Source organism: Primulina tabacum, chromosome 15 (assembly GCF_025594145.1).
Source record: "Primulina tabacum isolate GXHZ01 chromosome 15, ASM2559414v2, whole genome shotgun sequence".
Classification (NCBI taxonomy): Eukaryota; Viridiplantae; Streptophyta; class Magnoliopsida; order Lamiales; family Gesneriaceae; genus Primulina; species Primulina tabacum.
The window spans coordinates 31,298,193-31,324,914 of record NC_134564.1 but is presented as its reverse complement, the minus strand read 5'-3'; the positions used below and the strand labels follow the sequence as shown (position 1 = coordinate 31,324,914).

Genomic DNA, 26,722 nt, shown 5'->3' with positions numbered 1-26,722 from the left:
TGTATGTCATATAATTAATTAATGTGTTAAGCATGGTTTCTCCGATAATAATTTTATTTCGACAGAAAAATTCAAATTTTGCGGTAAATTGATCCGTCAAAAAAATATATTGTAAAAAAGTTATACATTTATGTTAAAGTAATAGTGCTATACATGAACTTTTTATTACTACATTGAAACTCTTTGGAACTTTCTTTATAATTTGCTTATTACAATAATATCATATAAAGATTTGCTTAATTCGTTTTATAATTTGATTACTTTGTCTTCTTTTCAACATGAAGAAAATGATTGAGATTTTATTGCTAAATATACTTTTTTTGTTAGAAATATTTAAAGATGCTGCTAAATAATTTTCTAATATTCATTACTCTGCCACTCTTTTTTCATTTATTTTATTTTTAATATGTTTTATAAATTTGTTGAAAATAAAGATGATGAGGTTTAAGATTTTGTCACCATTTGTATTACACGTGGAAGAGAAGTTTAAAACATATCATGAGGTAATCTCATTTTTGCATTGTTTATTAACTTTACCAGACCCACTTCAACGTCACGAGTCGATAGAAATATTATTTGAATATTATGGTAAAATTCTGAAGAATAGTGTTGATGCTAAGATGGTGTCAACTACGCTATCCTAATTTTCGAAATTTGAATTTTAAGATAAATATGATATGTTTATTAAATATCCACTCTACCTATAAATACACAATTATGTCATTCTAAAAAATTTGCACATCTCAAACGCCATAAATTTGAGAGTAGCGTCATCAAGGTTCTGAAACATTTTTGAAGATTTTTCAAGACAAATTTCTATTCCAAATCCGTCTTCACCGTTCATTACTATCTTATATTCTAAATAACATGTACAAATTTTGGCTCAATACAACGTTGAATTTTTGTATATAGTCTCTGCAATAAAACTGTTCAAATTCTAGACGAGAATATTATAGCTATTATTCTTCATCTAAAAACTGCTTTAAAAGATCTCCAAAGTCAATCTTTACCATTCAAAATTCGGTTACTTCCTAATAAACATGTTGTTCATTTTTAAGTTCGATCTGATGGTTCAATTGGTCGCAAGCGCTTTTGCAAGTTTACTTAAACTTGGGTGATCAATTCAGCCGGTTCTTTTCCAAGTTTTTGGAGAATCTTTCTGTAAGTGGGCTTAATTAAATTAATCCGTATATGAATTGTTTCAGTTCGTTCGAGCATGAGTTATTCGTTTTGTATTGTGTTGAAAGAACAATGTGTTTTGAGAACTGTTAGGATTCAACTGAATATTAATGAGAATTCCAAAATACGATAAGTTTATGGCCCTGATACGATAGGATACAACCGTTGTTATGGCATCGCCCTTTAAAGGATTAGAAATTATGAACTGATATCAATAAACTATGAAAAGTAGATAAATTTCAGTCCTTACTATTATATGTGTCATGAAGCCAAGTTTATGAAGTACAATGGTGTTTCACGATTATGATATGTTTTCTCAAGATTTCAAAAATATATATACGTTGTTATGTCTCGAACGCCCCCACTTACTCAGTATGTCACAAAATACTCACCTCATACATTCACCCCAGATAAGGACGAGAAACAAGTCGAAGAAGAGGAACAAGAGTGCTTTTGGAGATGGTGATGAATGCCCGATTAATGAAGATCAATATTTTATTTCGCTATTTGAATTAAGTTATAAAACATTTCCTTAGTCATATTTGTTTTATTCACTATTATTTTGGAAATTTAAGTTATTAAGACAATACAATTTTATGATATTTATGAAATAGACTTGTTTGGTTTATATTATACTAATGATTTTGAATTTTCTTTAAGAAGTTGCAATCACTTCTTAACTAGAAACCAAAATTAAAATGTTATTTTTTTGGGGAAAAAAAAAGGAAATAGGCTAATTCTACTATATAATATGGCTTGTATGCATGAGTTGTTACTTGTGCTTGCTCGATTCAATAAAAAGATTTATCTAGCGAGCTATAATGGGTATCTTTCTCTACGAGACGTTGGCGCTGCTCATTGTGGCGGTAACATGGTGGGTGTTCCGGTGGCGGAACCCGAAATGCAATGGGGTGTTGCCTCCGGGTTCGATGGGATTCCCTGTCATAGGAGAAACTCTCCATTACTTCTCTGCTCAACCGCTGGAGGGAATTCCTCCCTTTATCGCAAAAAGAATTGCAAGGTACGTGCTACTTCATTATCAGTGTGTTTGTAACCAGGATTTGAGAAGATTTCGTGAAACGTGGATTTCAAAATCTTATTTTATATATTATATTATATATATATATATATATATTTATTTTATTTTTTTTTTCTGAACGAGGTAACTAAGACAATGATTTGATTTCAGATATTGAATTAACTCTGATAATTTTAACTCAGATACGGGCCAATCTTTCGGAAGAGTTTAGTCGGGCTTCCTGTAGTGATGTCCACTGATCCTGAAATAAATCAATACATTTTTCAGCAAGAAGGCAAGATTTTTCAGTCATGGTACACAGAGAGTGCTTTGAAAATCACCGGAGGGCTGCTCGTGCATCAGGGCGATGCGCACAGGTATCTAAAAAATTTGGCACGAAATATACTCGGACCGGAAAGCCTAAGAGAAGAATTAGTTCACGAAATCGATCTAGTTACCCAGAAACATCTAAGCTTGTGGCATGCTTCTAATGAAGTGAATGTGAAAGAAGCTACTGAAATCGTGAGTCCCTGTAATTATTTATGAGTATCGAAATTATCCTGACAAATGATGAAACATTAATTATTTCATTTGTTTGACGTACGTTATCAGATGCTGTTTGAGTTGGCGGCAAAGATGTTGATGGGTTTGGATGAAGCAAAGGCCTCAGAGCTTAGACAAAATTATAAACATTTTAAGGAATCCTTTGTCTCATTTCCTCTCAATATTCCAGGATTTGGCTTCCATTCCGTTATACAGGTGACACACCCATATATTATTTATACTACAATCTCTTTTAAGTCCGAGATATAGAAGCCAGTTAAATTTACGAGGAAATTGTATTTTGGGATTCATATATTTACAATTTTGATCATTTATGTTGTCAAATTTCGAGTTGAGTCGTATATGTCTAAATTTATATTGATTTTAGTCATTTGTGTTTTCGACGTCGCATCAGTGTCACGTCAGCATGATGTCAAAAAAAATATTAAAATTGCAAAAAATTAAGATAATAGACTAAAGCTGAAAACTGAGAACTTAGAGAACCAAAATGGGGAAAAAAATTTATACATGATCAAAAATGTAATTTTTCCATTAGTTTTGTGTTATTTTTTATAATTATAACGAGGGATAAGAGATTTTTGTTTAAGGTAGATCCTAATTATGCCACTACACCAGCCACAAGAAATCGTTGGTTCATCTTGTGCTCTCTCTTTGCTCCTTAACTGGTTCAGGGAAAGAAGAGAGCGTTAGAAATCATCAGAGAAACCATTGTGGAAAGAAGACGAAGCAAAGAAAATCATCAAGATTTTTTAAGCTGTATATTGAAAGAGGTAGAAGATGGAGAAACAATTCTAACAGAAGCCATGGCTGAAAATATACTGTTCGGGCTTCACTTCGGTGCCTATGAAACCACTTCTTCCACCACCACAGTAGCCTTGAAGTTCCTTCGTGATCATCCCCAGGTGTTAGCCCAACTAAAGGTACGTAAGTGATCGCTTTCATCAGATTTATTACTACTAATTTCAAAAGTTATAATAAATTTAATTGGAAAATATTTGATTTTAAATATTAATACACCGTTTGTGCGAATGAATGAGTCATTAGTTGATTACAAATTTTTGTTCATCTCCCATTTGACTCAAGTTCTGAAATATTATAGCTATGTAAATTATTATACGATTCATATATATTGGTTTACCGTATTTACATCGTACATCTTTCATCGTCTCATCTCACGACCCAACCGATGTATTATAAACGAGTATTTAACAATCAATAATATTTATTTTATAGGAAGAACACGATAAAATTCTGAGTATCCGAGATAACAAGGAGGCGACAGGGATAACATGGGCTGAATACAAGTCGATGACCTTCACTCATATGGTCAGAAATTTTCCTTTTTTTGTTTTTTCAATAGACGGGAATATTTGTCAATTTTAATATGGTCAGTGTTACTTTATCCAATGATTAATTACTTAGTTAAGAATAATTAAAAGACTCCCCCAATTTTTCTGGCTTAAAATTGTGCAGGTTATAAACGAAACAGTTAGGCTTGCAGACAATGTTTTCGGGATGTTCCGAAGAGTACTGCAAGAAGTTAACTTAAAAGGTAACTCATTTATTTTCTCATTTATTTATCTTATTATTATATTGGACAAGAATGCGGATTTAATTCATAAATTGGTTATCTTTCCTTAATAATAATTCCATTGAAATTACATTAAAAAAAATATTACTCAGACTGATTGAATATTAAATGTGACACAAACACAGGATATACAATACCAGCAGGATGGGTAATTGTTGCTATACCATCAGTCACTCATTTAAACCCGAACGAGTACCAGGATCCTTGTTCATTCAATCCCTCGAGGTGGAAGGTACTGCTATATATATATATATATATATAATGGCTACAATCCTTTTCACTATTCTTGATATATAACTTACTAATCAATCGAATGATAAATATTGGAAATAGGGGAAAGAAATGCATACTGCATCAAAGAATTTCTTGGCATTTGGTGGACGCAGAAGAATGTGTTCTGGAGCTGACTTCGCAAAGCTGCAGCTGGCCATCTTCATCCATTACATGGTCACTCGATAGAGCTGGAAAATAACCAAAGAAGGAAGCATCATCCGGAAACCCGGCCTCGCGTTTCCCAAACCTCTCTGCATCCAACTTACCAAGAATATTTAAAGATGGCTAGATCAGTGTATGTAATATATGAATCAATGAAGTTTCAAAAATTGTGTATCTCTGGCATTTCTTTGTACTCGTGGATCGATATGTCTGCCGGCGATGAGGATACATCTCCTAGAGGGAGGAGTTTCAGTGATTCATTTAATCAATTTCACAAGACAGATTATGAACTCATTTCGTAAAATCTTAGAGTCGTATATCCATAGCCCACAAAACGACATGGATAGCAGCAATATCCATTGATGAAAGGACACATACCTTGATTCTAAGAAAAGAATATAATCAGATGGAACTTGTAACAAATTTAAGAAAGAAGAAACAAATAAGATGATGTCTCGTTCGTAAAGAATCCGGCACGATTAGATTTTGAATTAATCTCGAGCCTCCTATGTTATCGAAGGGAGTTCTAAAAACTTGTTAACAACATCTGCTACCGACTAAATTGGTATGCGATATCGCAACATTATAGCTAATAATTTATTATTGCATGAAAGATGTTACAAAATTGACATGTGACACGGATAATAATGAAATATCATAGTATTCGTGTTAATTTTAATAATTACATTTTACCTAAATTTTATCTAAATTACACATACGGTGGCAAGCTGCTTTAATTCAATCTGATATGAATATGGGGTCGATACTTCAACCGAGTCCCAAAGGAAGCGCGCGTAAAGTAACGGTTTGTTGATTTTCTTTGATATGTACGTTAAACTTTAGCGATACACTCCCCCGCCGTCCCTGAAATTATCAAAAATCACTCCGTCGGACGAGTTTTCTGAGTGAAATCATCGAAAAGCAGTCCGCATTTGTTCTGAATTCTGCTACAGATTCAAGAAGGATAGCGTACGTACACGCAGTTACATGTGTATGCGAATGCGTAAAATGAGATCTTGAAGCTCGGTTCTTGTCCAAGAAAGGAACTTGGTGGTGAACAAAATAATGGGCCATCCTAATCTTCTGTCTTCGAAGCAGAGAAATGTGCGGCAATGGCGTCTGCGGAACATAATCAGCGCCGCGTTTTTCGGAGCAGCGTTTCTCTTTTACCTGGTAGTATTCACTCCACTGGGTGGCTCACTCGCGGCGCCGAGGGACCAGAAGCTTCTTCCTTCGTCGGATTCAGATCCGCGCCAACGTGCGAAGCTGGCGGCGCAGGTGGAGCTTGGCCGGCAGGCAGTGAAGATCGATTCTTGCCCTGCTGAAATGGTGGATCACGTGCCCTGTGAGGATCCTAGACTCAATAGTAAGCTGAGTAGGGAGATGAATTTCTATCGGGAGAGGCATTGCCCGCCGGTGGAGGAGACGCTGTTGTGCTTGATCCCTCCCCCTCGGGGATACCGTGTTTCAGTGCAATGGCCGGAGAGTTTGCACAAGGTGAAATGATTGTCCTTTGTTGCTTAATTGGTTGATTCCATTTATTATACAGACAGATTCAAGTATTGGCTTGGTTGAGTTTATAGTTATTTTTTAGCTTATGCAGTGAGTTGAGTTCTAAAAAATTAGAATTTTTGTGTGTGTTGAGCTTGAGATTAACCTACGTATGATGTGCATTTTCAGTTGTTTCTGGGTTGTCTGTTCTGCCCAGACGTCTGCGCGCTGTAGTTGAAGGTGGATAACGTAGTAAATAAGTGAGTTTTCAATGATTTGGCAAGTGATTACCACATTAGCATGAGTTCTGTTCTTACTTCTTAATTTGAGTTTATGAGATGGTGATAAATTGCTTTGCGTGGCTTTTAGTAAAGTGAAATGCTTGTGTTTTTGGTTTAGTGTTTGTAAATTCCCAATTTCCACTCATTCCTCCTATTTAGACTTGGATATTACTAAGTATTGATACTAGTTTTTATGCTCGTTTAAAATGTTTGGCGATAGTTTCTGTACCTTTTATTTGTTGTGAGGTCTTTCTATACTAGGCATGGACCTAGAAATTTTAAATTTTATTGAAAAATCCATTTTGCGTTTAAAAAATGGTGCAAATTGTCATGGGGTTTTTGAATACTTTGCTTATGAACATATTTAAATTATCTACTAAAGAGTAGCGTCTCACGATGTAATTATTGATTGATAAAATGTTGTTTGGAATCTCCTGATATGGAAATGTAATGCAAGGATTACTCACTTGACAGAATTACTTGTTTATGAGTCTAATTAATCAAAGATTCATTGCTTTTGCTACATACACTTTCAAAAATATGTCTATCCAGTTAGGATGTTTAGAGTTGCTAGTTTCCATGCTTTGTATCCGCGACTTGTGAGATCTGTTTATGCAGTTGAATGACCCTTATTCTAAAATGAAGTAAAGATAACTTCAATATTACTTGTATTTACGAATGTAAATAGAACAAAAGATTGGAATATTATTTGAAATAGTTGTTCTAGAGTGGTGAGATATGTATTCTTGGAATTCTCGTTTTACTCAGAGTTGATATGCAGATATGGCATGATAACATGCCCTATGATAAAATTGCTGATCGAAAAGGTCACCAAGGGTGGATGAAAAAGGAAGGTCCATATTTCATATTCCCTGGTGGAGGCACAATGTTTCCTGATGGAGCAGTTCAGTACATCGAGAAACTTAAAAAGTATATCCCCATTGCCAGTGGAGATTTAAGAACAGCTCTTGATATGGGATGTGGGGTACAATTTTCTATCCTGTTCCCAATCTGATCTTAACAATGAATGATATTTTAAAATTTTCAGCAGTCATTCTTATTGTAGGTTGCTAGTTTCGGCGGATACATGCTTAACGAAAACATGTTGACTCTTTCTTTTGCTCCAAGAGATTCGCACAAAGCTCAGATTCAGTTTGCTCTTGAAAGAGGAGTACCAGCATTTATCGCCATGTTAGGAACTCATAGACTGCCCTTTCCTGGTTTCTCATTTGATCTTGTGCATTGTTCAAGATGCCTAATTCCTTTCACTGCCTATGGTAAGTTAGAGTAGTCTTGTAAAGAAACTCTGTCTCAAATCAAGGTTCTATAAATCCAAGAATTTTCTTTAGTAACACAAAATACTTGTGACTTTTCAGATGCAGCATATTTTCTTGAAGTGGATCGGTTGCTTCGCCCAGGAGGCAACCTAGTCATATCTGGCCCTCCAGTTAGATGGTCTAAAGAGGAAAAGGAATGGGCTGATCTTCAGGCAGTTGCTAGATCTTTGTGTTATGAGCTTATTATCGTTAATGGAAACACAGCCATTTGGAAAAAGCCTACTGACAGTTTATGTCCTCTGAATAAAAATAAATTTGGAATCAACATTTGCAACGTATCTGATAACCCTAATCTTGCATGGTACGCTATAATATGTGTTGCAATTCATTATTTTTTAAAATCATTAAATAAGCATGTACCATCCCTTTATATGGCAAGAACATAATTTAGGCTTAACTATTTGAAATTTCAGGTATTTTAAATTGAAGAAATGCGTGAGCAGGATATCTTTGTCCAATGGAGATTATTCTATTGGGATGATTCCAAAATGGCCAGAGAGATTGACAAAAGCACCTTCCAGAGCGAATGTTGTGAAAAATGGGATCAATTTGTTTGAGGCTGACAGCCAAAAATGGGAAAAGAGAGTTAATCACTACAAGAATTCACTAAATCTAAAACTCGGTACTCCGTCAATTAGAAATGTCATGGATATGAACGCTTTCTTCGGAGGTTTTGCCGCTGCAATAATATCTGATCCTGTTTGGGTGATGAATGTTGTCCCAGCTCATAAACCTACTACTCTTGATGTTATATATGATCGAGGACTAATTGGAATTTATCATGATTGGTGGGTAGACATTGCCCAGTTTTCATTTCTAACGTCTCTCTAGTACTTGTTCATTCCCAAATTCATCAAATATATGATAGTATGTGCTGCTTGCTAACATATATTGTTGGCCAAGTAGTAAAGGTTCTTTCTATGAAATAATAATCTTTTTGGATTATGATATGTGTTCAAATAATAGCTTCGCATTGTATCACATATTTTTAACTGCTGAAGTTTGTCTGTGGCTGTTGCTCTCAGGTGTGAGCCTTTTTCGACATATCCTCGAACATATGATCTGATTCATGTAACTGATATAGAATCCCTTACAAAGGATCCCAGTTCTGGAAAGGACAGGTGCGCTGATTTTCGCTCTTTTTTTATTTTTCATATCAAACTTGGCTGCACCACTTGCAGCCATGGTTGTTAGCATCAAACTAGGTCATAGGATCTTGCCATAAATGCAAAAAAATCCCTGTTATCCTTAATAGTTGCAATATGTTCGTTTGGGTTACCGTACACCTTCTAAAATTTGAATTGCACTGCCGCCACCATCTGTAGTTTTTATATAGCAGGAGACATGTTTTGACGCATGGTATTGGAGCCATGGTCCCATGTTCAATTCCAAAGACGTGCACATCGGAGCAATTATTATGAAAGATTATTGAGCAGAGCAACATTTGTCACGGTCACTGGCTTTTGAGTTACTATACGATCTACAATATTTGAACTATGCTGCCTCTAAGAGTTATAGTTTCTATGGCAATAGCATGCATTCGGTTCTTACACTAACCTTGACAATAATCAGTCTAGTGTGAGATCTTAGTAACAATATAGATTAAGATAATGGAATCTGTTTTAATATCAGTATATATAATCATTTGAAGTTTTGTACCAGTTTGACGACATAGACTCCATTTAGCAGGTGTAACCTTGTGGATTTGATGGTCGAAATGGATAGAATTTTGCGCCCAGAAGGCACAGTTATCATCCGGGATTCCCCAGAAACAATAGACAAAGTAGATCGCATTTCTCGAGCCGTAAGATGGAGGGTGTCTATACACGAAGAACAATCAGAATCGCCTAGGAAGGAGAAGATTCTTGTAGCAACAAAAAAGTTGTGGAAGCTGTAAAACAATTCAATTGACTAATGACCAATGTCCCTTGTGATGCACTTTGCTCTTCTTATTTTTTTTTTGTGGTGCGGTTCTGTTTTTTTATCTTTACATTTAGGCTGAAGATAGATGTAAAATTTTCAAATGAAATCTGGACTAAAGGCAACAAGTTTTGTCAAGGGTTTTTCTGTCTATTGTCTTGCAAAAACAATTGGCCTAGGTATTCAGAAAACTTTATAATTTAATAATGATGTAATTTAATAATGATGAGTGTCTGCCCGATTATCTCCATCTCAGGAAAAAAAAATTATCAGGGAGAGCTCAGCAACGCCAAATTTCATCCGCGAGCAGATGTTGCGACAGACCCAACCCGTCGGCGATTATGGCGCAGCTATCATCATAGCAAGCCTGATTATCATAATGCACCAGCCGGGACTAGAACCCGAGTCTGTACCGTGGCAGGGTACTATTCTACCACTCGACCACTGGTGCTTGTTGCATTTAAGCTTATAAAAAATATATATATAGTTATATAAATGGACTTCTATAGTAACCTTAATCGTTTTCGTAAAAGCGAGGACGAATACGAAATAGTTGCTATAGGGGCTCATTGTACAGTCACGCAGCCGCGGTCCCGGATCCGGGCTCGGGGCGTGACATTCCACGTGAAGCTCATACTTTGGCGGTTTCATGAGCTCCCATTGGGTGAGCTGCCAATAAGAGGGTGAGAGAGAGCTCTTTTTGTCAACGTTTTTCTCCACGTGTTCATTAATATCACTGATAATGTCTATAAGAACAAATTAATTATGTTAACGTGTAGTATAATCTTTTCATAATATATATTTCGATCGAATCTTTAATCATTGGTACATCAAAAGTTGTATATAAATTTGATTATCATGTGAAGTATCTTTGAGTTTCAAAGCAGCATCACATGTGCAATTAGGAAACTTCATTTTCCTAAAACACATACCTTACTCTGACAAGAGATTTCTTGCACTATGATAGCAATAGATAACATAGGATATTTACGCTCGCAGACGAGCGATGAATCCTCTACTACAATACATTGATTCCTATATGTTTCGTAACTACACTCAATATTGTCACTTGATGAACCTCATGAAGTCAGTAAACGAGTCAAAACACATCATTAGCATATGTAGTTTCATTATTGCATTAGATCATAAGGGCTAATGATGTAAAATATCACATATGTCATTCTCGAGCTCAAATAATCTTTTATCTTTTTTTAGTTTGTTGAATCTGTAAGAATGCATTTATAACATGTAGTAATTAAATATTTGTTTCATGATAGTCATAAAATCATGAAATATATATGAAGATAATTTATTTTCTAGTTGGTCATTGACGTTACAACTCCTCTAATATAATCAATTTTCATTATTGTAAATATTTAATTATAAAATCGTGTTAATATAAAAAAAATTCATTTATAGTTTTAGGGTGTTACAATTTGATGGCCAAAATGAAGAAGAACATTTGGCTGATGACGACGGGAGAATGGGAGATGCAATTGATTCAATTAGGATAATTACCGGAACAGTCGAGAGTAGAGCTTTTAGCTGCACAAAACAAATAAAAATTTTGGGATCACTTTGAAATACAAGAAATATAAAGCACCGATGATTTTGTCAGAATTTGTAAATAATGAAAATCTCTTATGCTTATAAAACTGGTGGCACGGGAACATGAGTATGTCTTTTATGATATGGTCTCACAAATCTTTATCTGTGAGACGGGTCAACCCTACCTATATTCACAATAAAAAGTAATACTTTTAGCATAAATAGTAATACTCTTAGCATAAAAAGTAATACTTTTTCATGAATGAATAGTAATATTCTTAGCATAAAAAGTAATGATTTTTCATAAATGACCCAAATAAGAGATCCGTCTCACAAAATACGACCGTGAGACTGTCTCACACAAGTTTTTGTCTCGGAACATTGAAAATGCATTTGATTTAAAACATAATTTTGATAAATAGACTTTATAACCACGTGATAGAGAATCAACCCAACAAAAATTAAATCCTATAATTAGATCAAAATTTATAATAACTACTAAAAGTTCTGGTAGAGTTTTGTCAGATTTGCGGCTAGATGCAAACCACATTTTCTTATTTGTGAGAATTATGGTTTTGTCATATATATCACCACCATTGAATCATTTTTATTAATATTTTGAGGCATACGTACACTTAGGAAATATTGTCTTCAAACTTACAAGGAATAAAAAATAATTAGTTGGCCATCTTTTTAAAATTAATTGTAAAGTTAGATTGACGATCGATATTTAAAATACTACTAAAAATGAATCTTATCTTGTCATTACATGTCATTGGTGTTTGTAAAAAAAGATTTTAGTATTGAAATTTTTAGACAAAACACATATTGGTTACACATCATAAATATTTGCATATATTGTCATATCGAGAATAAAATCGTGTTCATCACATTTGATAATGCATCAAACAATAATGTTGTGATAAGACAATTAAAGACATTCTCAAACCGATGTTAGATGGTGAATAATTTCATGTTAGATGTGTATGTCATATAATTAATTAATGTGTTAAGCATGGTTTCTCCGATAATAATTTTATTTCGACAGAAAAATTCAAATTTTGCGGTAAATTGATCCGTCAAAAAAATATATTGTAAAAAAGTTATACATTTATGTTAAAGTAATAGTGTTATACATAAACTTTTTATTACTACATTGAAACTCTTTGGAACTTTCTTTATAATTTGCTTATTACAATAATATCATATAAAGATTTGCTTAATTCGTTTTATAATTTGATTACTTTGTCTTCTTTTCAACATGAAGAAAATGATTGAGATTTTATTGCTAAATATACTTTTTTTGTTAGAAATATTTAAAGATGCTGCTAAATAATTTTCTAATATTCATTACTCTGCCACTCTTTTTTCATTTATTTTATTTTTAATATGTTTTATAAATTTGTTGAAAATAAAGATGATGAGGTTTAAGATTTTGTCACCATTTGTATTACACGTGGAAGAGAAGTTTAAAACATATCATGAGGTAATCTCATTTTTGCATTGTTTATTAACTTTACCAGACCCACTTCAACGTCACGAGTCGATAGAAATATTATTTGAATATTATGGTAAAATTCTGAAGAATAGTGTTGATGCTAAGATGGTGTCAACTATGCATTCTCGTCTGAAAATGTTTAAATTATATTCTAGTGAACATGTATCAAGTAAGGAGTAAGCGTCGGAAGAAAGTTCGCCCGAAAAATCAAGCGGAATTAACTTTTTATAGACCTTAGGATACAAAAAAAAAAGCAGTGTCCACAAATACATCAAATGAATTGCAATTCTTTTTTAATCATAATTTTCAAATAGGGGATAACTTGGCGACATTTTACAATCGTGGAAAGAAAATATATACTCTTATTATCAACTGCAAAAGATGTATTAGCATTTCAGTGCTCAAATGTAGCGTCCGAGTCGGTCTTCTCAACATGCAACCGGGTAACTGGAGATCATAGATACAATTTTGGTTGATTATGATTGTGAAGAAAATTGAGATTTTTTTTTTTTTTTTGTCAGAATTTGAAATTTCAATAAATGAATATTTAATTTTTTGATATTGTTTTTAATTATAAATATAATACTCTTTAATATTCGGAAAAAGTTATACAAATACATATTTTCTATTCATAAAGCAAATAAAAAAATAAAAAAAAAATGTGGGTTCGGAAACCGGACCAGAATTGGTCTTGTGATACTGAATCAGACTTCCGGTTGGAATTGTTTCCAAGGTAAATGGAACCAGTTTTCAAATGGTTTGATCCAGTCCTGACTCGTCAGCACTGGAATCGGACCGAAACCGATGAACTATTAAGCATGCCTATTAAGAATTGGATATAAATTTAGGCTGCATTTGAGTGGAAAAGATTTGATATGAAAAGAGTGATTTGAATTCACGTACGTTTGTTTATCTTGAGAGCATTTCAAATATGTCACAATTATCATGGCATCTGTACAAACTAACAAATGATTGGAATTAAAATTCACCAAACATAAAAATTCATACCAATCAATTAAAAAGAATTTGTAATATATAACTTCAAATTCTTTAATCCAAGTGCACTTTTATCTTATAGTGACGAATTAAACAAATGAACACACGATAGTGCGTAAATTAATAATTAAAAAAATTACTTTTCAGGCTGCTGAGTCGCTTGTATCTGATTAAAAGATTTAAATGATCGGGGATTATGTAAATATAAAAGAAAATTCGATACTTACGCATTTAATAAATAATAAAGTAATAAATAAATGTAACAATTATAGAAAATAATATGAAGTATGAACGAACAATAACGTAATCTCTCCTTTTAAAAAATAAAAAATAATGTAATCTATCGCTCTTAGGTCATCTCCAATCCATATCCTCTATTTTTCATCCTCTATCCTCTAAAATAGAGATCCACCATGATGGATCTCTATTTTCAAAAACCTTCTCCAACACATATCCTCTAAATATTACCAAATACGCTGTTTATTTAATTTATTTCATTTTCAACCCATATCCTCTAAATATTACCAAATACTCTATTTCTTTAATTTATTCATTTTCAACTCATATCCTCTAAATATTACCAAATACTTTCTTTTTTTAATTTATTTCATTTTCGAATACACATACACACACATATAATTAATTAATTTCATAATATATTATTTAACTAAACTTAATTAATTCGCTAAATATGACACATCTACATGTGTATTCGACTCGATATATTAAAAACAATACATTTATTTTTTCATCAAATTGCAAACAAGAGACAACATTATCATACGGACATAAAATAGATATCAAGACAAACATAAACGACACATATGATTTAAATAACAACACACAAATTGACCATTAAAATTACTAATATTCCGAATTACTGTACTCCTCCCACAAATGGTCAATAAGAGCATCTCAGAGTGCATAGTGAGCCAATTTATCTTTTATTTTACGATGGCGTGCAAGAAACTCTTGAAATCGGGCATGCTCATCACGTGCCATTTCAACATCTGGGATGGGTGACTCGCGATAATCTGTGACTAGCACATTCAATTCCCTTTCATCTTCAATAATCATATTATGCATTATAATGCATGTCGTCATGATATCATGCAGTATCCCATGTTGTATTCTTTTCCTTAAATAGTAAAATATAATTAATTCATTGAAAAATTAAAACAACATTTGATCAACAAGGTCGACCCAAAAACAAAAAGTGTCGATCATTTCTTCTTCAAGCCACCAATCGATCGATGAACAATGATACTTTCCTAAATTTTTTTCCAAATGACTATATTGCAATTTTTGAAATATCTATTTTGTAATTATTTCCCACTCTTTTTCAATCCTCTATATGAACAGTGATACTCCATAAATAGAGGATCATTTGAGAAAACAAACAGAGTACGGTTAGAAAAAATTTCATCCTCCATAATGGAGGACTCCTCCGTCATGGAGGACGGTTGGAGATGCCCTGACTCACAACCTACCAATATGAAACAGGAATTCCAGTTACAATCCCGTTCGCCACCTTGTCATCCATCGGAGCCCTTATCCAGGGTCGCGAACAACTGGCTGCGTAGCCACTTTTTACGCCTCCCTTGACCTTCACCGACAGATTGATGATCCCATTCTTCTCCCCGTTGGCATCCCTCAGCCTGTAACTCAAGAAACTCAAATAATTCTCCGGCAGAGACCCACCCAAGAAATCCGTGACCGGGATATTCGCGGATCCTATGACCTTGCTGCCAGAATGCGCCTCCACCGCGATGAAACGGACATGCGCTTGAAGTTCCATCTCCAGCTTCTGATTCCACGAAGGGTAACTCCCGCCTTCCGAATCCACACCCGTTGATATGGGATTCAGGGGGTCGGATTTCACGACAACAAACGCGTTTTTCTTCACGGGTTTTCGTCGATTCTCGAGCAAACCTTCAGCGGATAAGACGGTAACTTCAATGGCTTTTGACGTTCGTACTTCCATGTGGGTTCTTAAAATTAGCCTTTTGTGTGTGATAATTTTTGGTCGTCAAATCTGAATAATAAAAGGAGTTTGGGTACTGCTTTATATAGATGTTCTGAAGAATCAAGGAATGCAACAGGAAAAGAGGCGGAAGATGGCGGCAGCGTACATCGAAAGTTTGATTTGATTTTAATTTTAATAATCATTACGATCTCACGCATCTTTATGCGTATATATGTTTAAAAGATATTATTTATTAATATTTTTTCCCTTCGTTTTAGTTGCACGATATATTTATTCTCATTGAATTTCGAATTCAAAAAATATTCTGAAATTTATAATATTGGTGTCAAACTAACTACAAATGATCACATAATTATTTATATTTTAGATATTGGAGTAGTTGGAAACATATGACAAAAAAAAAACCTATACTATTTTATTATATTTGAGAAACTTAGAGCAACTAATTTTGGTGTTATGGTCTGTTTTAATAATTATATATAATAACAAAATGTTAAAATTTTAGTGCAAGTTATATGTAGTTCAACGGATAAAGTCATTGTTAATCGAGGTTTAGGTCTAATAATGTTCAATTCTTACCGAGGTCATTTTTTTATTCTTTTATTTTTCAATTTATTTTTTAATTTATATATCAAAATTACAGTGTAGTCCATAACTATTTCTTATAATTATATTTTGATCCTGATTTAAATATAAATCAAATGAATTATAAACGTCGATGCATTAGTAATAATAAATGCTCGCGTGTGTTTCATGCATCATTCAAAATTGTAAGTCTTTTTGACCTAGCTTCCATGATTAGTCCATATCCTTCTAACAATGGACATTTCTTTCCGTGCAATCTAGATGGATTCTCTCCACGTTCAAACGTCTAAATAGAATACGCATATTCATATATTTTTTTTTTTGGAAAAAAATAAAAAGAAACATCTATATGAATCTATTATGAACTCAGAAGTAATTATATATTTTCCAAATTAAACTATACAATATTTTGTCCAAATCCAAACAAAAAACTTAATTGACTTGAAAGCCAAAGGTAAGCTATGTCGTGAAATTGGAAGGCAAAGTCTTTGCAAAACTCTTGCATTTATTGGTAAGCAAGAGAAGAGAAGCGACGATGACTATATATATTTTATTCTACACGCACACACACACATATTTTATATAAAATTCAAATCAACAACTAAACAAGGATATGAATGCGAATTGAGCTGACTATCAAATTAAAGTAGCTAATCGACGTCGTCTTGAGTTTGCAACACAACTTTATTTTTGTTTTTAATTTTACGTACTTTGCTTCCTTTTTTTTTTTTGTAAAACAATCAAAATTATTACTTTTTTTAATTCTTCTGATGAATGAAAATCTTTTGTCTCGTAAAAAAAAAAAAAAAAAACTTGAGCTTATATTTAGTTTTTTCATTTTACCATTTATTTTTCCTCCAATTTATATTATAATTTTACTTTATTTAACATTTTTAATTGAAAGATAATTTTGTCAACAATTTTTTTTTTGTACAAACATTCATTTTTTTTTTTCATTATGCCATTTATTTTTGTTTTGTTTTCTCCAATTTCTGTATTTAATATATTGCCTCAATTATTTTACCATATCTAACAATTTTAATTGAAAGATATTTCGTAAAAAAAGAGTGCAACTTATGCAATTCGACGACGTTTAAAGCTTTCTGGTAATTCTATCTGTCCATTGCAGCTCCGCCCTCACTTCATTACCGTCCCACAAAATGGCTTCACCGCTGCCTTCTCATCTACTCCTACCCCCCAAACCGCCACTGCCATCTCCACTTACTTCCTCCTCCACCCTCCTCCACGTCCCACCGGTCTGGACCCATACCCGTGCCTCCCGGTTCAAATGTGCATCTGGGCAAACCGGGTTCTTCACAAAACTTGGGCGGTTGATTCAAGAGAAAGCTAAGAGTGACGTGGAGAAAATCTTCTCCGGGTTTTCCAAAACAAGGGATAATTTAGCTGTCATCGACGAGCTTTTGCTTTACTGGAATTTATCTGATACTGACCGGGTTCTGGATGAGCTGGAAGAGGTTCGATATTCCCATATTCTGTTGTAATTTTGTTGCCAAATTATGCGTGGAGCTTCTTGCTTGGATTCGATTTTTTTTTTTAAATTTATTTTTGGCTTTGACATTAGAGAATAATCTGTTTACCGGGGACTTTTCGCAGCTGATAATCACACCAACCATTATTCATCTGTGTGTAGAGTTCGGATACTCATTTTATTATTATTCGATTGATACTGGTTTAAAACTATTGATGATATGAAGTTTAAGTTACTGGGCTTGTATATTTTTGATCAGTTTTATATTTCCTTTTCTCTTTACTGTTAGGCATTGTTAATGTCTGATTTTGGTCCAAGGATTACCATAAAGATCGTGGAGAGTTTGAGGAATGATATATACGCTGGCAAACTCAAATCTGGGAGTGAAATTAAAGTAATTATTCTGATGCTTATTTCATGTAATAGCTTTATATAGCAAAATTATGTTTTTATACTTCAAGTATTATCTGAGTGCAAGTATTTAATTATAGGATGCTTTAAAGAGGAGTGTATTGAATTTGTTAACTGCAAAGGGACTTAAAACCGAGCTCAAGCTTGGTTTCAGGTCAGAACTGGTTTAATGAAACATTGTCTGTTGGCTTGTTTTGGGTTCCATATGGGTCACTGACTAAATTTTGATTGCTAGAAAACCTGCTGTGATCATGGTGGTTGGTGTCAATGGAGGTGGGAAGACCACATCTCTCGGTAATCATGTCAAATTGATACTGAAATATTTTTTTAAGTTTAACATCTTTGGGACATCAAGGATGATGGTTTTTTTGCTTGCTCTTGGAAAAAAATTATTTGTATTTTTCACGTCCATGAATGAAGCGAATATAAACAGTATCTATATTATATAATCTTCTTGTAAGTTGAATTGGTCTGTAAATTATGGTTCATTCTTGTTGGAAACAAAAAATATAATTACACGAAATATTTCCTAAGACTTTTCCATTGTGTCATAATTGTATTAAGAGACACCACTCACCAGTAAGAATTTTTAATATTCTGCCATTGTGTGCTAGATATAGGACTTGTAATCAAATTAATTAAACACTATATTTTGTTGCATGCTATGTTCACTATATTTTTAATAATATTTAAAATCCAACAGATATTTTTAATAATATTTTAACAGAACGTCATTGCAATTATCGTTTTTCGTTATATCGGTTTTGAAGATTTCCTGGATTTATAGATTTTTAAATTCGTAAGACTGAAAAAATATTCTGTCTACTGTGCAGGAAAACTTGCCAATAGATTGAAGAAAGAAGGGATCAAGGTGAGATGTCTATCCTCCTGTCCTTCCTGTCTTGTTTTTGTTGGTTAAATTATTATTTCAAGATTAATCTTAATAAAACAAGGTTGAACTTTCATTTGGTTTAAGCCTTCAGAGAATGTAGTCCAGATGCTTTTATTTCACTTTTCGTTTTGTGTGGACCTTTGATCCGCTTTTTGTAATTAATATAATATCGTTTCCTATTAAAAAAAAATTCCTGACTAATAAAACACAAATTCACTAACTCTCTTACTCCATGGAAATTAGACGTTTATTATGTCATAAATATAATCCTAGCCTAAAATTAAGTTGTTTCTCATTTCTATCTGTCATACTTTTTAAAATTTTGCTAGGTGTTGTTGGCAGCTGGAGATACGTTTAGAGCAGCTGCAACTGATCAATTGGAGATATGGGCAGAAAGGACGGGTTGTGAGATTGTTGTTGCTGAAAAAGAAAATGTAAAGGCCTCGTCAGGTAGAATACCTTGTTATATAAACGTTAAAAATGCTGCAAATGTTTCCTAACATGTGATTTTGAAGTTTTTCCCATGAAGTTCTTACACAAGCCGTAAAAAAAGGGAGAGAGCAAGGTTTCGATGTTGTTCTGTGCGACACATCTGGACGTAAGTTTGATACAGTCATGTTTTTGCTTTCTGTTTTACAATTTTGTTGCTAATTAACAATTTTTCCTTATTTGCATTCTTATCATAATTACAGGTTTGCACACTAACTATAGCCTTATGGAAGAATTGGTAGCTTGCAAGAAAGCTGTTGGCAAAGTTGTCTCTGGTGCGCCTAATGTCAGTATTCTCGAATTTCTGCTGATTTTTATTGTATGGCTCGATACCTGATGGTGGCATGTTGAACTTTCGCCAATATTTATGTAATTATTTCACAATTTACAGGAAATTCTGCAAGTATTGGATGGGACAACTGGCTTAAATATGCTTCCGCAAGCAAGAGAATTCAATGATGTAATGTATCCAATCCATGGTCGTCAAAACTGTTTTAACATTCTACAATTTTAAATTACCCCCCTTAACCCCCAAAAAAAGAAATTCAAATATTCATGTATATTTACTCTAAAAGTACAAGTTTATTGAGATGGCACCCCTCGCCATGAGCTCCCCTGCTTTCTTCATTATGCCCCGAACATTTTGAATTATTGCGCCTAAAATTTTCTAGTAATTATTTGATGTAATTTGAAATTATAGCTTGTTAATAGAACCTTGGGGTTTTCTCATAGCAAATCCCAGTCTTGGATTAAAGAGTTAGATTTGATACTCCGTTTCAGGTTGTTGGAGTGACGGGATTGATTTTGACCAAACTTGATGGTTCTGCGAGAGGCGGCTGTGTGGTATATTGAAATTTCCTATTCTTGTTCTTTATCTCTTTCTTATGGAAAATTGTATCTACTACCCTCTCCAACACAAACCTCTAATCCAAAACTCAACATTTCATCTAACCTACCGAACTTAAAAAATGCCAAAGATTTGGTATAAAATGACTCCACGGTAACAAAATATGCCTAATTGTCTATGTTACTTGTGGAAAGAAGATGTAATCATGAATTTTGGCCGAGGTTTTGCACAACTAACATGTTTTTAGGGTGGCACATGCAATTCTTCATTATTAGTATTATAGGGACCCCTAACTCTTTGTCCTTCAAATTTATGGGACACCATATCTTATATTCTAATTCTACGTGCAGGTTAGTGTAGTTGATGAGCTTGGCATTCCTGTGAAGTTTGTTGGTGTCGGCGAAAAATTAGATGATCTCCAACCCTTTGATCCAGAGGCGTTCGTTAATGCAATCTTTCCATGAAATGGTGAAGATCTATGTCTCCATATCTGTACACAACAACACAAGCATGCATTGCCCATAGCTTTGTTCTTTGATCCAGTAACCGGGGGAACTATCCCCAAATTTTAAAAATATCGTAAAAGATGCAAGTTTCTCAAAAGACCCGCCTAATTCTCCTCATCCTGTCTTACCCCATGTTTTGAACTTCAGAAGCTGCCCCTCTCTGCTTTGATCCTTGTTTTTATTATCTATGGTCTTCACAGCGTGGCAGGAATTGTTCTGACTTCTTATGCCTTATATGCCGGAACCGCATTGTAGTTAATTTTCGCTCTGCCAAAGGATGGATTATCTATATCATCAATTCATGAATGAGAGTTGGACAAGAATTCTGAGGTATTTCCTTTCCCTGGGAAGGTGGATTTGATCTAACGCGCAGTGCGACTGGCCTCGACACACCACGGATTTGCATGATTTTACATAAATGTAATAATTCAGGACACAGCTTCGAAATAAACTAAAGAGCGTGTTATGGTCTGCTTTTTTCTCAAGAGTGTTATGGTCTACTGTGATTGGTTTGAATGCATTTCCAGTACCCTGAAATTATCGGGTACTGTATTTGATAGAAATGGTACCAATTTCTGCTTCTGGAAAATCATTTTATAAGAATCATATATTTGAATCTAAAATATTCTGATTAGAATACATAAAATAGTAATGGGAATATATACACAAATATTCAATAAATGAATTGAGTGAAAAGATAATATTATTTGTTAAAATAGAAGGGGGAAAAATAACGAGTAGCTTATATAAGAAAAAATAATATATTCCAAAAGACCAATGCTTCCATCAGAGACGGAGATTCACTCGTAACAATGACTGTACATAGTGTTTGCAGGCTTTTGATGTAAATAATATGAATACAATACTAACAACGATGGTCCAATTTCAAACAAATATTCAAATAAAAAAAAACATACAGGTCTCTTGCGATATATCATCTAAAATTCAACATTACCACAATCATAAGACTCTTTACTCATCAAAAACCATAAAAGCTGAATCGAATTCATATAATCTTTGACACATCTAATTAAATTATTGAATGTTTTCTGTTGGACCAACTGCTTCGACTCAATTTCATTCAGAAATGAAATTTTTATCAGCCTTGTCCTATGTGATGAGACCTCAACTCACCTTCAAATTGATTTATTTAAAGTTTCGTGGAAAAATAAATAAGTAAAATAAAAAACATATCCTTAATCAAATAAATGTTCAATAAAATGAATGAAAATAGAATCTCAAGTCATTTGTCATGAAAAAGAGATTTTTTAAAATCTGGGTCGGCTATCTGTTGGACAGGATATTGGGTCGGATTTCGTGAAACTCGACCCATGTCAAGTATGGTGGAACCCGACCCGCAACATTACAAAACTCGGCCCACATCGTCACAAACCCTGATCCACATAATTCAAAAGTCTGTGTCTAACTAGAATTTGAGTAACAATAAAAATTTCGAAGGATTTTATTAATATTAATGAAGGATTTTATTAATATTAATGGAGGTTTTAGTAATATTAATGGAGGTTTTAGTCATACGGACAAAAGGGTAAAATATACTCACCGTCTTCTTCTCGATTATATTAGAAAGGACTCCGATCACCCAATTTTCCCATCGAGAGAGGCTGCGAGGGATATGATTTTCGCTTGCAAGACCTTATCTTCCAGCGATATTCCGTCGGAAGAATTATTCAGTCGAGGTTAGAAGCTCTCAATTTCTTAGATTCATTTTGTTCATAGAAACCTGCATTGCATAATTTTAGTGCGTGGTAATTCTATATGTAAGCTTTATTTTGTCAACTTCGTTACTTATGTACGTGCGCGTGTCTCAGAGTGAGTTGGGGAGTGGGTGAACTTAATGTAAAAGGGAGATTGGCTTTCTGCTTATGAATCACGCGAGCTAACACTTTTGGTTGATGTTGGTTTTATAATAGTTGTTTTGAGAGAAAAGCGGAATTTTCTTGTATGAGTAATTCAATTTTTTTGAGTTGACTGGTATATCTTTCCTCATTTTAGTTTTTCCCGCATCGTCTTAGAAGATTAAGCAGCATGCTTGTTGGTCCTTGTGATTTGTGTCTGTATTTTGTATAAACATCTGCTATGCTTATAACTACAATTATATTTTCCTAAGATTCTCGGGGAAGTGTTTAACTTTTGCAGTTGATGAATTGAATAAGCCTATCGGCTGGCTATAGCTTGTGAAATACTGATGGGTCATGCCAAGAATTTGCCAAAAGTTGGTTCTGCGAAGGATTTATTGCTTTCGGATTCTGTGTCTGAACTGGAAATCGATGAAGAAGTTGATACTCATTTGCAAGTTCTATACACGGCTTCATTTGAGGAACTTGCGTCAAAGAATGTTAATTATGATACGATAATATGGCTTTCAATATCCCTACTGCTAGTTATAGCCTGTGGTATTGGGATCATCATGTTGCTTTATCTGCCATTCAGAAGATATGTGCTTCAGAAAGATATTGGATCACGCAAACTCTATGTTATGTCAAAAGAAATTGTGTACAAGGTATTTAATCTTCTATTTGATCTCTCAGGTGTAGTGTAGTAATTCTTTTGCATGAAATAATATCCTGATGTTTTTCTCACCTTATTAGATCACAAGGCCTTCTTATATGCCGTTTTGGGGAGAAACAAAGATTGAGAAGCATATACCTCTATCCACGGTGATTGATATCATAATTGAGCAAGGTATAACTCAAAACACTTGTCACTTTGCCACAATTAAGGAAAGTGCTTGATTTTTCACAATTTCCTGGTTGGCTGCATAGCGATCATGCATATAACTCTGTTTTCATCGTATCCTTGTTTTATTGGATAAAGAAATCAGTCCAGTGTGGAGGGGGAAGTAAGTTCTCAGTTTTAGCCAAATTTACCTGGAAAGTTCGATTGGTAATTTCTACAGCTACTCGCTTAAGTTGGTATGCTGTGGCATTATTGCAAACCCTAGAGCCCTTGTGAAAATTCTGGAGCTTCTGATCAGGAGCAATTTCTTGCTGTCCTTTTTATAGTTCACATCTGACGGGAAATGATCCCACAAAGAATAGAACTAGACAGTACGAAATGACATAGATAAAGGCTGATTTGAAGAAAGATTACTGGAAAGTGCTCTTGTTTATTTCTTTTTTGGTGGGGAAGTGTATGCTGTGAAAAACTTTGTAGACAAAATCTGAATCTTTTTAGCATTGAAAACAATTTAGTGCCTGAAACTAAAAGTAATAGATTGGTCAATTACCACAAATATGTATCCTTTTTAACATCGTCAATATTTAGGTTGCCTACAATCAATGTATGGATTGCATACATTTAGAGTTGAAAGTATTGCACATGGTAAAGCTGCACCTGTTGATGAATTACGTGTTCAAGGAGTTCATAACCCTAGACTTCTGAGGAAGGTATCTAAAACCCAACTTTTCTCTCGTATTCGTGTTGAATTATGAAAATTATCAGTAATTTTTATAATATCGGTTTACTATTTTTTGGTATTATTTTGAGTTTGAAGGTGTAATCGTTAAATGATGATATGCAGGTGATTGTAACACAAGCTTCAAAGAGCATACACGATGTCAATACCTGGAATTCTAACCTTCAAATTTCTGGAGGTGAAAGTACGTTTCGAATGGAATCTTTGACCTTGGGTCCAGCTGTACTGAATTCGCCATCTAAAGGATGGAAGGTAACTTATAAATTCTGTACTTTGTTAATGTGCATCACTTGGATGGTTGGTCAAGTTAATAAACTTTCCACATGATTCTCTTTTTCCTGTGAATGTCCCATCAAAACAAGAGGCCTATAGATTCCCCATCGCATATTTTTTTTAAAAATCACCAACCAACTGCATTCATTCTTTTTCAAAATTTTTACAATATACATCATTTCAAATTTCAAATCAACTATTTAAAATATGACAATCTCGCAATCATTTTTTGCTATACCTTTCTTTTTACGTATCATCGTACTACTTCACATTTTCTCAAAAATCATAGCACATGTGTTTGTACTCATTATATCAACCTTCAATATTGATATCATTTTTTACACCTTTTTCAAAAATTTTAAGTTGGGTTCAGTGATCTAAAAAGCGGTAGGTGGTAGGCGAGCGATTGCCTGCCGCCTACTAGGCAGCCGCTAAACTGTTTTTTTCCACTTAAATATATATTTTTTCTTGTTTATTTCTGTATTTCTCTTATAATTCATCTATACCGGATTCAGACTAAAAATCAATGACATCTTCTTCCTCTTTATACGATATAAATTGATTAAAAAATATGTCAAACGATTTTTTTTTAAAAAAAATAAAAAATAAAAAATTAATTTATATCACATTAGGCGGCTGCCTAGGCGGTTTTAAAAAATCGGCGCGGTGAGTGACCACCCAGTGCCTAGGCGGTGCCTTTTAGAACAATGGTTAGGTTAATACAAGAGTCCAACCTAATGCCATCTTATTGTATTTTTTTCTCTAGTGTTTTTACTTGAGGCCATATTGCCTTATGCAGTTCAAATTGCAATTGATTTCATTATATTTTGAATAGAGAAGTCGGGATATGTTCATTTGTTTACCAGCATAACTTGGTAGACTGGAGTGTTAATGGTGATGGATAAAAATAGCCAGCCTGCCTGCATGCATGCTTATGGTTTCTCCAAACTACTGTCTCCTTAGTTCATGCAATCTGTCTCCTTAAAGCACTTGGGCTGATTATTTTGCAGACAATGAATTCTCCTCATCATGTCTCAGTGGAAACACGAGGTGTAGCAACCACAGATTTGATGCTTCACAAGCTTGAAGAAGTTAGCAAGTCAGTGAGGGTAAAGATCTCTCAGTTTCTCTTTATATCGCATGGCTCCTTCATAATTGAATTTTGCAACTTCAATCAATATCCTATCAAAGCGAGACAAGATTAAATCTTGTTTCAGAGGCTACAAAATTTTGTTCTTGAATACCTCAATCATGATATGTTCTTGTTGTCCCTTGCTCATATGTTCACTCGTCTGATATGTGTTTCTAAATTTGACTTGTTTTCAGAAACTCGAGTTTCTTGTTGAGAAAAACCAAGTCCAGCTGCCTAGCAGTTCATGCGTTGAAAATGCCTAAGAAGTTTTCTCTTTCCTAGAATTGCATCTCTCGATTTATTTTAGATGTTTTATCTGGTAGCAGGAAGCAACTACATGCTTCGTTGTGGTACATAAAGAGATTAGAATAGTTTCATTTTCTTCCATGAATGTTGATTCACTCGTTAAACTAGAATTTGTGTTCTGTCTGGAATGGCTCGTTATTGTACATACTCTTAATCTATTGCCTTTGCAACATTTCAAGAGTTGTTTGCTGGCTCCGGTGGGTAATGTTTAATTAAATTTTATATGTATTTTTTAAAAAGAATATAATATGATATCAACATTTTATAAGACTTCTATTTTTTAAATGATAACATACCATTTGATTCGTAGATGAGATGATGAATGATTAATCATAGTAAGATGATAAATATATATATTTGGATAAGACAACAAGACATAATACAAAAACTTGTTAAAGCTTGAGCTACCGTCTCATGAGTTCTTGCCTTTTATTGTAAAGCCCTCCCTTGGATGAATTTCGGTTCAGGCAGGATCTTTGGGTGAACTTCGGCCCAAGAATTCATGGGTGAA

General features: G+C 33.8%; 5 protein-coding genes across 10 annotated transcripts; 4 read left to right on the top strand and 1 right to left on the bottom strand.

Moving 5' to 3' along the window:
* The first annotated feature begins 1,945 nt into the window (after positions 1–1,945).
* Positions 1,946–5,081, top strand: LOC142527031 (cytochrome P450 87A3-like). Its single transcript, XM_075631737.1, has 8 exons — positions 1,946–2,200; positions 2,401–2,719; positions 2,810–2,956; positions 3,433–3,681; positions 3,995–4,087; positions 4,235–4,313; positions 4,478–4,584; positions 4,686–5,081. The coding sequence occupies exons 1-8, from the start codon at positions 2,001–2,003 to the stop codon at positions 4,809–4,811; spliced, it is 1,320 nt and encodes a 439-aa protein (XP_075487852.1). The 5' UTR covers positions 1,946–2,000; the 3' UTR covers positions 4,812–5,081.
* Positions 5,082–5,518: 437 nt separating this feature from the next.
* Positions 5,519–9,969, top strand: LOC142528031 (putative pectin methyltransferase QUA3). Of its 2 annotated transcripts, none has more exons than XM_075633066.1 (7): positions 5,519–6,065; positions 7,341–7,544; positions 7,626–7,836; positions 7,936–8,197; positions 8,310–8,684; positions 8,922–9,017; positions 9,586–9,969. In XM_075633066.1, exons 1-7 carry the CDS (start codon positions 5,853–5,855, stop codon positions 9,791–9,793), a joined length of 1,569 nt encoding a protein of 522 aa, XP_075489181.1. In that variant the 5' UTR covers positions 5,519–5,852; the 3' UTR covers positions 9,794–9,969. The 2 variants fall into 2 exon arrangements, with proteins under 2 accessions (XP_075489181.1, XP_075489180.1); XM_075633065.1 differs by having other exon boundaries at positions 5,519–6,284; positions 9,586–9,968.
* Positions 9,970–15,085: 5,116 nt separating this feature from the next.
* On the bottom strand, positions 15,086–15,889 carry LOC142527313 (BON1-associated protein 2-like). Its single transcript, XM_075632076.1, has one exon. It carries the CDS (start codon positions 15,840–15,842, stop codon positions 15,345–15,347), a length of 498 nt encoding a protein of 165 aa, XP_075488191.1. The 5' UTR covers positions 15,843–15,889; the 3' UTR covers positions 15,086–15,344.
* Positions 15,890–17,508: 1,619 nt separating this feature from the next.
* Positions 17,509–21,584, top strand: LOC142526985 (cell division protein FtsY homolog, chloroplastic). Of its 3 annotated transcripts, none has more exons than XM_075631688.1 (12): positions 17,509–17,905; positions 18,209–18,313; positions 18,411–18,484; positions 18,566–18,624; positions 19,164–19,201; positions 19,552–19,672; positions 19,752–19,820; positions 19,915–19,997; positions 20,103–20,171; positions 20,492–20,554; positions 20,909–21,026; positions 21,320–21,584. In XM_075631688.1, exons 1-11 carry the CDS (start codon positions 17,591–17,593, stop codon positions 21,020–21,022), a joined length of 1,110 nt encoding a protein of 369 aa, XP_075487803.1. In that variant the 5' UTR covers positions 17,509–17,590; the 3' UTR covers positions 21,023–21,026; positions 21,320–21,584. The 3 variants fall into 3 exon arrangements, with proteins under 3 accessions (XP_075487803.1, XP_075487802.1, XP_075487801.1); XM_075631687.1 differs by having other exon boundaries at positions 20,909–21,035; positions 21,266–21,584; XM_075631686.1 differs by having other exon boundaries at positions 17,510–17,905; positions 21,265–21,584.
* A 1,004-nt stretch (positions 21,585–22,588) lies between these two features.
* LOC142527789 (uncharacterized) lies at positions 22,589–26,435 on the top strand. 3 transcript variants are annotated; one of them, XM_075632725.1, is made up of 7 exons: positions 22,589–22,761; positions 23,222–23,585; positions 23,674–23,767; positions 24,350–24,471; positions 24,606–24,752; positions 25,784–25,882; positions 26,100–26,435. In XM_075632725.1, exons 2-7 carry the CDS (start codon positions 23,271–23,273, stop codon positions 26,166–26,168), a joined length of 846 nt encoding a protein of 281 aa, XP_075488840.1. In that variant the 5' UTR covers positions 22,589–22,761; positions 23,222–23,270; the 3' UTR covers positions 26,169–26,435. The 3 variants fall into 3 exon arrangements, with proteins under 3 accessions (XP_075488840.1, XP_075488841.1, XP_075488842.1); XM_075632726.1 differs by having other exon boundaries at positions 23,206–23,585; XM_075632727.1 differs by having other exon boundaries at positions 23,193–23,585.
* Positions 26,436–26,722: the final 287 nt, after the last annotated feature.